The following is a 15,142-nucleotide window of genomic DNA, read 5'->3' as shown; positions in this document are numbered from 1 at the left end:
CTGTCATTTGATGAGGTTATGTATTGACAGAATTGTTTGAAAAAATTTCTTAGGAAATTAGCTCATCCCAGACTGGCTGACTTTATGTTTCTAAGATGTCACTGTCTAGTTTTCAAGCCTCTGTACTACTGTGTAACACCTTCAGCAGACAGGTCCCAACCTGTTGTGTTTGTGGGCAATGAAAATGCATTCAAAAAAAAAAAAGGCAAAGCCCTGGTTTCAAAATAGATTGGTATCATCTATAGAAACAGAACCTCAGAGGGGGAACTCGGAGATGGCATTACATCCTCTGCTCTGTCTCCATAGGAAACCAGGCTCAGACACTATTTATAACTCCTAGAATCTTGAGATTCTGGGTATACCAATTGCATTGGATTTGAAAGAGATACAGTAACTAAATGTGAGTTAGGTTTGATCATTTTTAGGTTTTAGAAAAGAGGTTTTAGGGACCCACATGTAACATGAAAAAACAGTTCTGGTCAATAATTTTCCCTTTCTCCCATGCCTGAGATTTTATATGCAACCTTCATTTTTGGCTTCTGCTGTCTGCCTGCCCAGGCAACCATCTCATGAAAGACAAGCCCGGGAAAGAAGAGGTGGCCCTGGCCGATGCCACCAAGACTGAGGAGCGCTGTCTGCATTCCTGCCCTTAGTGCTGCAGAGGGTGGGGTGAACTGAAACCTGGGCTAAATCAGGCACACACAGAGCCATCGGTTTTCAAATCTGAGGGGAACTAAAATCAATGGCTTTTCTTTCCTTCTTCTCCTTTTTTACTTTTGAATTTATCTTCTTATTAAGGGGGAGGTGGTGCCCACTGGCTCTCAGCAGACCCCAGAGTCTGAAACTCCAGCCCCTGCAGCAACGGACACTGCGGATCCCTTGTTTTACCCTAGTTGGTATAAAGGCCAGACCCGGAAAGCCACCGCCAACCCACCTTCCACTGCAGGGAGCGAAGGTCTGGGGCACGTAGGGCCTTCAGGTTCTGAGGATGCGAATGTGCAGAAGGCAGAAGTGGCAGAAGCCGCAGCCAGTGAGAGGGCAGCGGTGAGTGGTAAGGAAACTAGTTCACCTGCAGCTACTTCTCAGGTTAGTGACCTGCTCTGCTGTCTGAATGCTCCCTTGCTGCCCAGGGTCCCGCTGGAATGACAGCAAGAAGGAAGGGCTTCTGAAGGGGCAGAGAGAACCCGGGGCCTTGGTAAAAACAGGAACAACCCAGTCTCCCACAGGGGCTGGTTTTTCCAAGGCTTCCATAAAACCAAAGAAACACAAATGTGACTTTCCTCTGCCCTCACGCCCAACTTCCCAGGGGTCGGGGTCAAGCCAGCCTGGCTCTTCAGCCTGCCCTGCCGTGGAAGCTGCTGTGCCTGCAGCGACTGCCTGCTGTCCCTGGGTCCCCTCCGCAAAGGCCACTTGCCTTGCTCAGCCTTTTCTGCATCCTTCCTGGGCTTTTAATCACCTGCTTTTGTGTTGCTCCCAACAACCCCCCAGGAGCACGTTTGTCTGCTCTGGAAAATAACCTGATTCATAGATTCCAGGCGTGTGCTGGCGACGGCTGGACAAAGATAGTCTTGGCTTAATTAAACCAGTGCTTCCCAAGCATGTGCTCTGGGAGCAGAAAAGCACAGGTTTCCCTCCATTGGATTTTTTTTTTTTTGAAAGGGTCATTTAATACACCGTTTTTTCTTTTTATAATGCAAGTTTGAAGTCCATGTCTCCTTCCTAACACTGGCTTAGATGTATGCATGGCTCAAAGATTCCATAGAAGAAATCTTCTACAATTTCTTCCCCAGGAAGAATGTTCATGGTTACTCCATACCCATGAGTATTCTTAAATGACGTGTGGGCATGAGTGTTGCCCAGACACAGGGCTGTCAAAGACACATTCTCGAGTTCCGTGCTCCTGGGTCATGAGGTGATTGTAAACTTGAGCATTTTCTTGAAAATCATAAAATGACTTCTCTCTCGACCTTATCTGCTCAAGTGAACTTCAAGTTCCATGAGGTAATCCATAGAGATGATTTTTGGAAAATTCAAAGATGAACATGCTTTTGTGCTATATATTTATTTTCATGGGTGAAAAATGACAAAAATAAATGGTGTGAGGACACCTTTGGAGATGGTTTTTTGGTTTAAAAAAATGGCGTAGAAAGTTTTCTAGAAAACCGATGGGAACTTTATTTTTAGAAGGCTTATGGGATTCCTTTTATTTTTAGTGGAATTTGAGTCAGGAGGAGCTGTTTTCTGAAAACAGTAGTACAATACCCCCATCATAGGAGCACATAATAGGGCTCCAGACAAAAATGAAAAGTCCATCTAAATGATGTTGAAAATATTATTTGTGATCGTATCAGTGAAGCTTTCTTCTTGTTTTCTCACAGGAGTTAGCAATCTGCCTAGCACTTTTGGCTTTTCTTATACTTCACTACATCTGGCGTCAGATTCAGTGCTTGGTTTTTACTCTAATGGGTAGGAAATATTTTCTTTTCCCTTGACTAACCTCTCATGTAGCTTTTCCATAATGCTCCTCTTCTATAGGCCTGAGATGAGTTTCTCTCCACCTCTGAGGCTTAGCCATCTAAAAAGAACCCAGTTCCTAGGCAATGCTCATAGGAGAATCGACCCATCATCCAGTCCTGCATGGGGAGGGGGGGTGGATCCTGACTCAGCACAGGGGCACGGTGGGTGGCTCTTCAATAATCCAGTAGGAGTGGACCCTCCAGGATAGCCATTAGGGGAGGCCAGTTTCAAAAGGTGTCCATAGCGTCATGACAATTTGCTGCTCTTACGGTGGAGGAGGGGAGGGGCCAGCACGGGAAGCCTTCAGGAACATGCAGGGCCTCCATCAATTAAGTAGCCAGGGCCCAGGAGGTGGCCAGCTGAACCCTGTGGAGGACACTTGACCGGACTGGATGACAGTTCTCTCGAAAGCTTCAGACTCTATAGCATCTCTCCTGAGAGAGGGGAGCCCTGAGAGAAAGGTCCCCTGGGAGCAGCAGCAGCAGGGGCATGTCAGCCAGGTGACATCTAAATGAACAAGGAGCTGGAAGATCGGGGTTCAGCTACTGGCCAGAAAGAATTAGAACCAAAGAAGAGTCACGAGGCCAAGAAACAGCATCTTGTTTTTGATACGCTTTCTCATAGTCAAGCCTTTTCTTGATGACTGGGGGGAGGTTTGCTGAGGGACTGACAATTTACTCCTTTCATAGCCTTTTGAAAATTATCAACTTAAGGAGTCATATTAAAAGATTCAAGCCCCATGTACTTTGGAGTAAATGACCCTCTGGGACCTGAGGCCCAGCTCCCTGTGCCGGGAGCGCAGAAGCAGTCCAGAGTGACTGGTGCTGAAAGGGCTCAGTTATTTCTAGCTCGCTGACTTTTCCCTGGTTGACACTGAGTCTTCTGGAAGATCCCATCATAGTCCCTTTCTGCCTCATTAGCTGTCTGCCCAGCAGTGGCAGTGGGCTGCCAATGGGTCCCTGTCCTATATCTGTAGCTGTGTGTGAACAGCACCTGCCCCAGCATCTCCTAGTCAGCCAGAAACCCATGTACTCTAGAATGTTCTATGCATCCTTAGAGTTGGCTTGTGTGTATAACTCTTCCTCCTGTCATCAGTTGTGGTGCAGAGCAGGGAGAAGAAGTCTTGGCCATGGACTCAGGGGGGGCATATGGAGAGAGAGAAAACTCCATGCTTTATTAGAATATCTGAATAAATGTGGAGCTGAATAATTGTGTGAAGAGCTCAGTTTATAGTCTGAGAATTCAGGTTTGGGGCTTTGTTGCCACACATCCTTCTCTGAGGCTGCAGAGAAAGTCATGCTTCCTGTCTGTGTCCCCAGAGCCAAAGTCCTGAGGGCTGACATGACATTCAGGGGCCAGTCCAGTGAGGGGGAGGGGGAGGCCAGGGGGAGGTGTGTGTGGCTGCGGTAGGTGCATGGACCTTCACTATTGCAAAGAACCTTGCTGGTGTGGTCCTTGGTGCTTGAGAAAGGATCTTTCACGTAGAGAAAGAAACCTGTTTGAGATCCCGGCCTGAAAGGGGATGTGGACAGATGGAGGGGGCCTCAGCCCAGCCTCAGACTCCCAGCCTCTGGGAATGTTCTGCCAACCGGATTCAGCTTCACTACCTCAGAGCCCAACTGGCCAGACTAACATTTGTCCAGGGCAAGGTCAGCTTGTTAGAGTTTCACACCCCATCATTACTCTTTCCCTGAACATTTAGGACATGATACAAAAGTTCTCAATTCACTGGTGGTCTTACCTCTCTTTATCATACAGTTCCATGTCAGGAAATGAGGCTGCCTTAGAATTTCAGAAGCATCTCAGGCTCACTTGCTAATCAGTAAACTCACTGCAGCCCCATCAGGGGAACTGCAAGCCCTTTAAGAAGGCAGATGCCTCCAGATGCTTCTCTCGGGGCCCTGCACACAGGGCAACCTGCCCTTGCTTTTTGCTGCCTACAATTTCTGATGCTGTATAATCTCTACTTTATCACATACCTTCTCTCTTCACCTAGTTCCATAGGCACATTATGTGTGAGAAGCTGGCCATGTTGAAAAACCAGACGTCAGCTCTCTGCACTGATGGTGAACACCATGATTCTGCCTTTTGTTAGATGGGGGGCATATCACTGCCTTCCCCACCTTCATCCCTGGGGAAAAAGGAATTTCTTAACGAGGTTTGAACTCAGCCCTGTATCACAGTGTGCAGAGCCCCTGTACAGGAACTGGTCTTTACTGCAAAATCACCCTCTAAGTTCCCAGCTTCTAGACCATGCCTGTGGTATGCTCAGTCAATGCAGAGTTTGGTGGAAATAACATTTGACCTGCTTCATGTGTTTGAAATTTAAAAAAAATACAGGGCAATAATAAGAGGGAGAGGACCCTGAGAGACAGGTCAGCTGCCCTTGGACAGCAGTCTTGGGGAGCCCCCTTCCTGGGCCATCTCGTGGTCCAGTCTGCTTCCTCCTGCTCTTGTCTTCCTACACTGCTTACATGTAAAGCGTTAACCCAGGGACCACCCCCGCCTGGGACAACTGAGTATTTTATTGAGAAGTTGTGTGGCATTAGATTTTTCTAGAAGTGGGAGCAGCAACAGTGAAATCCCCTCCTTGTTCTCCTTCCTCCCTTCCTGGTGAGGGTTGGTGGCCTGTGGTGGAAAAATTTATCCAAACCATTTCATGAGAGCTGTTCGGGGATTTCCAAAGAAATGTCTCCCTATGTGGTAGATTAACTTGGCAGCTGCTCTGGCTGACACTTGAGCTGGACCACTGCAGTTGCCTCAAGGTCAGAGGACCCCAGCCCCAACACACACACACACACACACACACACACACCCCAGCAGAGAGCTAATGGCTTTGGAGATGGGGTTGTTGACATTAAAATCTCTGGCATTTCTGCCCCTGTGAAGAACCACTGCTCATATATTTCACTAGAGCATGAAGCTATAGTTGTAAGAGGCCCTAAAAGCTTTTACCATATCGCAGCTATTGGCAGTTGCAAGAATAGAATATTCACTTTTCATTTTCATATTCTATTCTTCAAGCCTGAAAATAGACAAATGAGCTGGATGGAAACCCTGCTAAGGCTCGGGGCTCAGGAAAGATCAGTGGAATTAGGAGAAAGGACTTGGGCTCTTGTCCTACGGCCTGTGCATCTGATTCTGGGCATTTAATTTCTTTGAGCCTCAGTTTTCTCACCAGGAAAACAAAGCAACTACTCAATGAAAGGATTTATTTATTTATACAACATTAAAGAGTGAAAAGGCTGGTGCTAAGAATTTTACACATTGTTGCAGGATGTTTTCTTTGTGAGCATTATGGACCTGAGCCGGAGACAAATCACTCTGGGCAGCAGTAATAGTAGATTCTTCCTGAAAGAAATAGCCCATTGCATTTCTCAAAACGTATCTCTTGCCTTGAAGTGCTTACATAAATCCCTACTTCCCAAACTGTTTCCAAAATCAACTCCTAGACACCGTTTAGCTGAATATTTGCACAGCTGCAACTACCCTTTTAGATGCCATAAACCCCATAAAATCCATGTCTGAGGTCCACCTAAAAGGTACTTAGAGACCTCATTGCCCTGTAGAGCAAAGACTTAGGATGTACACCATAGTCACAGGATTTTGGACGAATGAAGAGATGAAAAAAGTGATTTTTAAACTATGTTAAGTGTAAGGTTCAATACGTTTTCACAAACATGTAGCATTGTATAGCCACTGCTTCAGTTAAGCTGCAGAGTGTTTCCATCACTCCAGAAAGTTCCCTCACCTGCCTTTGCAGTTAACCTACTTCCTGCATCCTAGCTGCTGTTTTGCTTGTCATAGTTTTGCCAGTTCTAGAAGTTTGTATAAATGAAAACATCCAATATATAGACTTTTGTGTCTGGCATTTTTCACTTCACATCATGCTCTTAAGAGTCATCTGGCTGGTTGGTTGCATGTATGAGTAGCTCTTTTTTTTGTTTGTTTGTTTGTTTGTTTGTTTTTTAATTCCTGAGCAGTAATCTATTGTTAAGGGGATTTTCCAGATTTTTTTTTTTTTGGTTGATTTCTGGCTTGATTCCATTGTGAAATTGTGGAGAGTAATATTCATTATATTATTCCGGTCCTTTTAAACGTATTAAGATTTCTTTTATGGCCTCAAATATGAGCTAGCTTGGTGAATGTTCCGTGTACAGTTGAAAGCATTGTGTTTTCTGTTGTTGTTGTTTGGTGGAGTGTTCTATAAATGTCCATCAGCTCAGAGAGTGCTGTTCGGGTTCACTCTATGCTTCCCAATTTCCTGTTTACTTGCTTTATCAATTGCTGAGAGAGGAATTTTGATATCTCTGACCATAACTGTGGATTTGTCTATTTATGCTTGCAGTTCTATCAGTTTTGCCTCGTGTATTTTGAACCTCTGTTTAGGTGCATATATTAACATTGTTATATTTATCCCAAGATGAGTGTTAAAAAAATAACTCTTTTTGCAGCTGCCTATCGGGATGGATGTAGAGAGGGTCCTCACTCACATATATTCTTTTTTAAGGTAGGGTAGAAAAGTTGAGGAGAGCCGGAAGGAGGAAGGTGCCAACAGTCCTAAGGAATCCAATGGCTGGCAGACCTCAAATCCAACACACCTGCCTCCCCTCCTCCCTTAGCCACATGCAGGGCCAAGCGTCCCCAGGGCCAGGATGGCTGAGCTGCCTGATTCTTTTAAGTGACTAGGCTGAACTTTACAATCTGATGATGAGTTTTCACCAGTCTGTGGGGACCTGTTTTTACTTTAGATGGAAACTGCTTTATGAGCTAATATGTCTGTGCATTTTAATGGCATGCCTATGCCCTGGTCCTGTCTACACCAGTTTCTGTGGGACCACAGGGGCCACCCTGTCATGGGCCATGGGCATCCAGCACTGGACTCGTCCTCTTGGCTGAGAAGGACTGGTCCCAACCCAAGGATTGACGAGAAGGTGCAAATGGTCCCTCCTCCTGTCCTGAGTGTTCCTGGCTCCTTCTTAGCAAACACAACATGAGCTCAGAGACAGAACATCATCTCGTGAGAGACAGAACATCAGGAACAATGTGAGTTACCCACACCTTTGAGCTCTTCACTCTTAAACAGCGAAAAGGATGTGTGGAGGCCAAGGCCAGTGTGGAGGCCAAGGCCAGTGTGGAAAAGGATCTCCAAGGAAAACCAGTCCATGGCCATCCTAGTCCCCAACCCAGGCTCTGTAAACGTCCAGTGAGGTTATAAAGGTGCTCCCAGGAGGAAATAAAAAACATTTCTTAGAAGAAAGAAGGAAGGAAAGAAGGAAGAGAGAGCGACTACAGGGCACTAGCCAAGGTTCTTTTTTCTTTTAAGGCCCAGAGTTTATTTCCTAGACTCTCAGAAACCAATCAATACACATGTCCCCAGACCTGAGACCTTATTAAATTTCTCTTCATCCCAAGATTCAGTCCCCTTGAAAATAATCATATTTTCTTAAACTGGAATGAACAATAGCCAATATTCCAAGGAGAAGCAGGTCCCCCAAGTTGTCACATGCAAGAAGATAAAATCATTTTCATGCAAATGACCTCTGAGATCAAATCATTCACTCAGATTTCAAGGGCAAATATCAACTCCATCTGCCACTAGATACTGAGTGGTGAGAGATGCCTGAGGCCATAGGCCGGGAACGCTTCTTTTCTAAGCAAGATTAATTTCACAAAGTATCACAGAAGATTTTAAAAAATAAAGCAGGAGACCAAGAATATGATTTCCCATGAGTGTGACTGTAGGTCCTGTGTTCTTTGAAACAATCTATTTAATTTTCCAAAACACACTGAAATGAATGAAAATTTAACTATGTTCTCTAAACTTAATTGAAGGATTCAGGGTGTCAAATTATTTTCAAACAGAAATTCTTACTGAGAGCAATTGCTTGTGTTTTACAAATTAGGAGATTCAAGTTTATGAATCAAATCGCTGATAAGCCAGGCGCCCTGACTGTGCTGGAATTTCACTTGGTAAAAATAGAGAGAAAACTGATCAGCACTCAAGACTGGCCTACTTTTACTGCATAATATTGTCTAGGACTTAATAGTCCTGGAAATTACAAGAAGTTCTGATAATAAAATACAGGAATTTATACCTAGAAAAAATGTTTGGAGAAAGTAAGGTTTTTATTTAAAGAAGTATGTTTTGGTAAGACCATCATATTAATATTATTGATGCTTTTTCATTTGTATCCTGCAATTGCAATTTTCTCTTTCCGGGATTTTTTTTTTTTTTTTTTTTTTTTTTTTTTTTTTTTCCTGCTGGGAAAGTGACATCCTAATCCTGTCAATTTGGGGGCTTTTCTAGAAGGGCAAACAAAATCTAGACTAAAACTCTAGGCTATATTTCTCAGGATCAAATAGCTTCCTTAGTAAAAGTCACTTTAATAAGAAGCTAAAATGGATATATCCATTTTAAAGAGGGAAATGCAATATAAATTCTGTGTGAGCAGTGTAATGAATTCATTTCCCCTGGCAACCTGTGCCTACAGCGCTACAATTCCGTGAAAACAGTAACGCCGGCACCGGCAGAGCTCTCTGGGGGAGTTGTTATGACACAGCTAGTTGAGTTTTGCTTCCTGTGTTTTTTAAAAATGTTTATTATTCTGATTTAACCTAAGACCCCTGTTAGCATTGTACATCCTGTGGACTTTTTTTCTGTCTTTATTTACGTATCTCAGCGATTTCCGTGGGATGCCTTTTCTCCACTGCAATCCACAAAGCAAAGAACTACTCTACACCGTGTTAATGCCCCTGAAAAACCAGCGCGGGGTGGCAATGGCTGTAGCTAAGGTGTGGGTGTGCGCAGAGTCTGTCTTTCTAGAGATGTTCTCATTGAAACCTCACAACAGTCCTGCACACTGGTTGTTCAACTTCCCATTTTTGAGAGGAAGATCATGGAGGGTGAGTGACTTGCTGCAGATCATAGAGCAGCTGGGAGCTCGGTGCCTGGCAGCCCCCTTGCCCGCCACCGTGGAGCGCATGCGTGCAGTAGGATGGAGGCTGTGCCAGCATCTAGGACTTACTGGGTTGATGTGACTAAAGCAAAAACAGTGTGACCGTGGGCTCCCCGGCATTGACCCACCACTTGTGATTCACTGGCACACAGAGGTCATTTCCAAGCCTCCGCAGCTGCAGCCGTGTGCCTGTCCATTGCAAATGAGAGCGCCTTGGCTGCCGCCCACCCTGCGGCCCGCTCGCCTCCCTCTCTGACTTCCGGTGCTGGTGCTGGAGTCAGCCTGTCGCCTGAGCATCATCTGCTGAGCGGCACTCGCGGCCTCTTTTCTCTTTGGGTTTGTGGTCTTCGCACTTTATCCTTAGGGTTCCTTTGAGCCAGTTTCTCAAGTGCCCCATGTTGAGACAACCATAAACTGGGCCTGGCATCGGCCCCCCGTGACTCCTGAGGAAAACCTGTTCCCTTAACACAAGGCAAAGAAGTCCTGTCTGTGAGGAATTAATGACCTATTTAGCAGCGCTGTGGGATTCAGCGCTCCTTTCAGAGAGCCTGGGGACACACAAGCTCTGTACTGGACACAGTGTCAGGTCCAAGCCTGAGAAGAAGGCTGGCTCTAGGATAGGTTTTTGCTTCTCCTTCCTGCTCCCCACCCCGACCCCATCAATTCCTAGGCAGATCAAAGGGAATACACCACCCATCTTCCTCCAGGTTAAAAAAGTGAGTGAACTTAATTTCTCCTCATTTCATAGGCTTGGTTTCTGATTGCCCCTTACTTAGTATGAGGGAAGCAGCTAATGGCAACGAGACCCCCAAACCAGCTCCCTTCACCCATTCTTCCCCTCCCCCAGTGCATACAGCCAGAAATTCTCCCAAGGGGGGAAAATGCTTTAGTGACTCTTCCTTCCAGGGCTCATTGCTGGGAGGCGGGGGGTGGGGGTGGGGTGGGGGTGTACCTCTTTTCTTCTCCTCTAGCATTCATGGAGAGCCCAGGCTGTGTTTTCACAGCTCTGTGCTGTGTCCCTAACGTACCCTGGTTGCTCTGCCACTGAGCAGAGATGACCGCATTCCTATGAAAGAAATGCCTGTGATAGATCCGCCCAACTGAGTTTCCAGGGCTAAGACCCTTGGCTGTGAGTCACAGACCATGCCCCAGTCACTTCTCAGGCATCAGGGACTGGCCCAGGCTCTTGGCCATACTCTCTCTTCCAGTCTGGAATCCATAACGCTTAAGCTATCCGAGGGGCTGAGGTTCAGGAACGCTAGGTAGGGAGCAGGCCAATGCTTGGAGGTTAGTCTCCCTGAATAAACATTCTAAACATGACCTCAGCATTCCTATTCACACCTGTTGCCAGCATCTGGCTTTGATTCTCTGACACTGCCCAGCAGGTGCAGCACAGATGCTGGTGGTTGCCCACTCAGCAGCTTCAAGGCCAGCCTCACCGCTTCTCCCCACATTCCTTTAATGCAAACACACTGTGTTGTAGATGGGCAAGGGTTCTTTTAGATTGACCTAGAAAGACTGGCCTTTAACATGCAGTGGTAACCAGATCCTTCTGTCAGGTTGCATGTGTGACTGGTATTCATGGTGGCAGAGAGGAGGGGAGGCCTAAGTGTGGGGCCTGGACATAAAGTTTCTCACTGCCTCTAGCATCCCCTCCCACGCCTGGCACAGAGGCTAACATGCCCACAATTGCCCTCCCTCAGGATATGGCATGGCCATTTCTAGGGAAAATGTTGTCTGGCAGGGTGGACATTAAGCTGTCATCATCCATTTGTGTCTTAGTTGCAGTTCAGGTGAGCAGATCAATTACTCTCTCTTGGATAAGCCTGAGGGACTGGAATGTGGGACAGGTGACTTTTGGATCAGAATCATGGGTGGCGTAGAGAATGATCATTTGGGTTAGGGCTAAGCTGGCACCTAAGGAGGCCCCAGGAAGCTTAGAGGCAGCCCGAGGGCACGACGTGTTACTCATCAGAATGACCTGGCAGAGCTCACTCTTTTATTGGGGGCCAGCAAAAAATAATTGCTCTCATAAATGTAGCTACCCTGACTTATGCCAGAGTGGAGAGCAGGAAAGCATCTGCTGTGTTTTGTTCAGTCAATGAATCAAGTGGGCCAAGCTGTATTTAGTTAAGGGAGCTCCTGGGATTGTCCCCAAGCCCAAACAATAGTGTTTCCTCCACAACTGCACCTATGCTAAGCGCCCAGGGGCTCAGTTAAAACTGAGGGCAGTTTCACTGCTTTGATTGCAGGGATTCTGCCACAAGAAGCATGTTGGCTTTAAAAAAAAAAATCATCGGATTTAGCATAAAAATCAAGCCAAACAGTCTGTTGAGAACTTCACTCTCTTTACCTTGACACTTTCCTACTAAAAACTAGTCTTCTGTTAAGAGTAACAAGTTTACGTGCCTTTAGAGACCCAGGAGGTAGCATGAATGCGAAAACAGGCCAGGGGAAAGAAAAATGTCGATAGAGGCAGAAAGACACCTTATCATTTGCTTTCCTCTTAACTTTCTCTGAGCATAGCAGCTGTATGAGCCCAGTGACAAATGGTCCCTGAAACGGGCCCTGCAGCAGAGGAGACAAAAGGGAGTGACAGGCACCATGGAAAGTGGGGGATGGGGGTGGGGGGCTCCCAGCCCCAGCTGCTCAGCCGTCCCTGCAGGTCCCAGGTTGCTCAAGTTGTGCTTTGTCAAGAGGGCCTGCAAATCCAGATTTTAAATGGGAAATCTCCTAATTATAAAAACTGCAGTAAAAACACATACCATCAAAATGACCATAGTAAGCATTTTTAAGTGCAGCAGCATTAAGTAAATTCTCACTATTATGTGATGGACCAGAACTTTTTCATCTTGCAAAACTGAAACTCTATACCCATTAAACAACGTCTTCACCTTGCCTCCTCCCTCCAGTGCCTGGCAACCATCATTCTACTCTCTCTTTCTATGAATTTGCTGCCTCTAGTTACCTCATCTAAGTAGAGGTATTTATCTTCTTGTGACTGGTTTATTTCACTGAGCGTAATATCCTCAAGGTTCATCCAGGTTGTAGCATTTATCAGAATTTTCTTCCTTGTTAAATGGAATAATATCCCATTATATGTATATACTGCACTTTATCTACCCACCGATAGGTAGATTCTTGCGTTGTTCCCCCCTCATAGCTACTGTGAATAGCGCTGCTTTTATCATGGATGTTCAGATATCTGTGTGAGTTCCTGTTTTTGGTTCTTTGAGGGTTTTATACAGAAATGGAATTGCTGGATCATATGATAATTCTATGTTTAATTTTCTAAGGAACTGCTATGCTCTTTTACACCATTTTACATTCCCACCAACAGTGCACAAAAACTTCTATTTCTCCACTTCCTTGCTTCTCAATTTTTAATGTTTGCAACTAATTCAAGTCTTTTTCAAAATTCCATGTGCAATTCAGGCCAAGCAAACACTGGCCATAACCCAGAACTGTCCTGTACCCAGAGACAGATATCCACAAGCCCCTGGCAGAATGCATACTCCTAATCCCATCAGCAGGAAATGGTACGAGGCAACATAACGTGCCCAGACGATGCCTGCACTTCCCTCAGCCCTGAGCAGAAGCACCTCTCACCACCCTGCTCTTTTGTGCAAGGAAAAGATCCCCTAGGTCCCTAATCTGACATTAATTTTTTTTCCTTTCAAAGGACATTTAATAGTAACAGGGAAGAAATCACGGAAAATAAAAGAAGTTGTGTTTCTGAGTGAGTCTGGTTCATGAATACTCAGAATTTCTAGTCAAATTCATCTGAGGAAAAGATTCTTTGCTTTAAGCACTGGTGTATCACTCCTTCCTGGTGGTCTTCTCTGCATCTTGACTGAGCCGAGTCTCACAGTCAAGATGGAAAATTCTGCTTCCTTGTTCCACTTCATGGTTGTATTTTATGACTAAAACTCCTATTTCTCAAATTATCTGAAGCCCTAAGCCAATAGAGCAGTGTTAAATGATGGTTGTAAGTTTGTTCATTGTTTCATCACCTGAGGAAAATGTGTAAAACTTAGAAATGGTACAGGACTAACAGTCCTTTCTTCCCCTTTACACACACCTCAGCCTGAACTGGAATGCAGGGCTAATTCAAAAGCAGGCAGAAGAGCTAAAGTGCGCATTTTTCTCTGTCCTTTGTCAGCTTCATGGGACATCATTATTCCCCCCAAAACAGCACGTCCTGTAATGAAGGAGAGCCAGCATTTGGAAACTATTTAAAGGGTTACATATGCACAATTCCACTCGGGGAAGGCTGTCTGCTTATGATTTAATGGACTCTGTGTATAGAAAAGTTTCGAAATTTTTGACTCATTCTTCCTTTATGAGAGAGCCACATGGCCACAAAGAAAGTCAGGCCACTTGAAGATACACTGGACTGGGTGATGGATAACCATGGTTACACCATGCCAAAGGAACTAAAACATATAAATGATGTCTGAGTCTGGAGAGATGAGCTTCGAAAATACAACTGTCTCTCTTTACTAGGGGCGGGGCTATTGTATATTGTTCCTCATTAACAGTCCCCTGCTGATTCTGCATAGCACAGGAGCCTCTTCACTAATTTTTTTTTTTTTTTTTTGTCTTTTGTCTTTTTAGGGCCCGACCCTCAGCATATGGAGGTTCCCAGGCTAGGGGTCTAATCAGAGCTGTAGCTGCTGGCCTATGCCACAGCCACAGCAAATGCAGGACCCAAGCCACGTCTGCAACCTACACCAGAGCTCACAGCAACACCAGATCCTTAACCCACTGAGTGAGGGCCAGGGATTGAACCTGCAACCTCATGGTTCCTAGTTGGGTTTTAACCACTGAGCCATGACAGGAACTCCCTCTTTACTAATTTGAGAGAGGAGAGGGGAAGGGAGGAAGAGCAGAGAGAGGGAGGAAAGGGACATTTATGAAGCATTTAATATAAATGAAGCATGTGCAAAGTGCCTTAGATGTATTACTCTATTCATTCAGTCCTTAAACAATCTTTTTTTTTTTTTTTTGGTCTTTTTGTTGTTGTTGTTGCTATTTCTTGGGCCCCTCCCACGGCATATGGAGGTTCCCAGGCTAGGGGTTGAATCGGAGCTGTAGCCACCGGCCTACGCCAGAGCCACAGCAACGCGGGATCCGAGCCATGTCTGCAACCTACACCACAGCTCATGGCAACGCCGGATCGTTAACCCACGGAGCAAGGGCAGGGACCGAACCCGCAACCTCATGGTTCCTAGTCGGATTCGTTAACCACTGTGCCACGACGGGAACTCCTTTAAACAATCTTGTAACATAAGATGTCATCTCTGTTTTACAAAAGAGAAAACTAAGGCTCAGAGAGGTTAAGTAGCTAGTCCGAGTTATACAGCTAATAAGTTGTTAGGCTGGGATTCAAAACCAGGCTAAGCCTCTTTGCATAAAACATCCCTGCTGAGAGGGTTAGGGGGTCCTCAGGTTTACATCAACAAGACCAAGGAAACGGTGTAGTCACGTACAGATACCCAGGATAATCTCTTTCTTGCCCCCTCCCCCGCCAACTCTGGCACCAGCCTTTCTTCTCTGAAGGCCAGCATTGGTCCATATTGTTTGGGAAATCAATCTAATAATTGACTGAAAACATGAGGGTGTAAAAGTAACAAACACAAACTATTTAATATCAAGTTTTGAAG

At 45.5% G+C, this 15,142-nt stretch overlaps 1 protein-coding gene across 14 annotated transcripts in view; it reads left to right on the top strand.

The window, feature by feature from the left end:
- Positions 1-15,142, top strand: part of TRIM55 (tripartite motif containing 55) — a 43,913-nt gene that overhangs the window by 25,596 nt on the left and 3,175 nt on the right. For 5 of the 14 annotated variants that reach the window (XR_014842717.1, XM_085020298.1, XM_085020296.1 and 2 more), the window contains 1 exon segment: positions 799-1,086. Coding sequence is in view for 8 of the 12 variants with exons in the window: in XM_085020298.1 (XP_084876424.1) it covers positions 799-1,086 (288 nt within the window). In the remaining 4 variants the exon portion in view is untranslated. 14 annotated transcript variants of the gene reach the window in all.

The sequence above is a fragment of the Sus scrofa genome, chromosome 4 (assembly GCF_054392235.1).
Source record: "Sus scrofa isolate SSC_HxYL_T2T_F1_AM1 chromosome 4, Sscrofa_HxYL_maternal_Yorkshire_Landrace_v2.0, whole genome shotgun sequence".
NCBI lineage: Eukaryota > Metazoa > Chordata > Mammalia > Artiodactyla > Suidae > Sus > Sus scrofa.
This window is presented reverse-complemented; position numbering and strand designations above follow the sequence as displayed.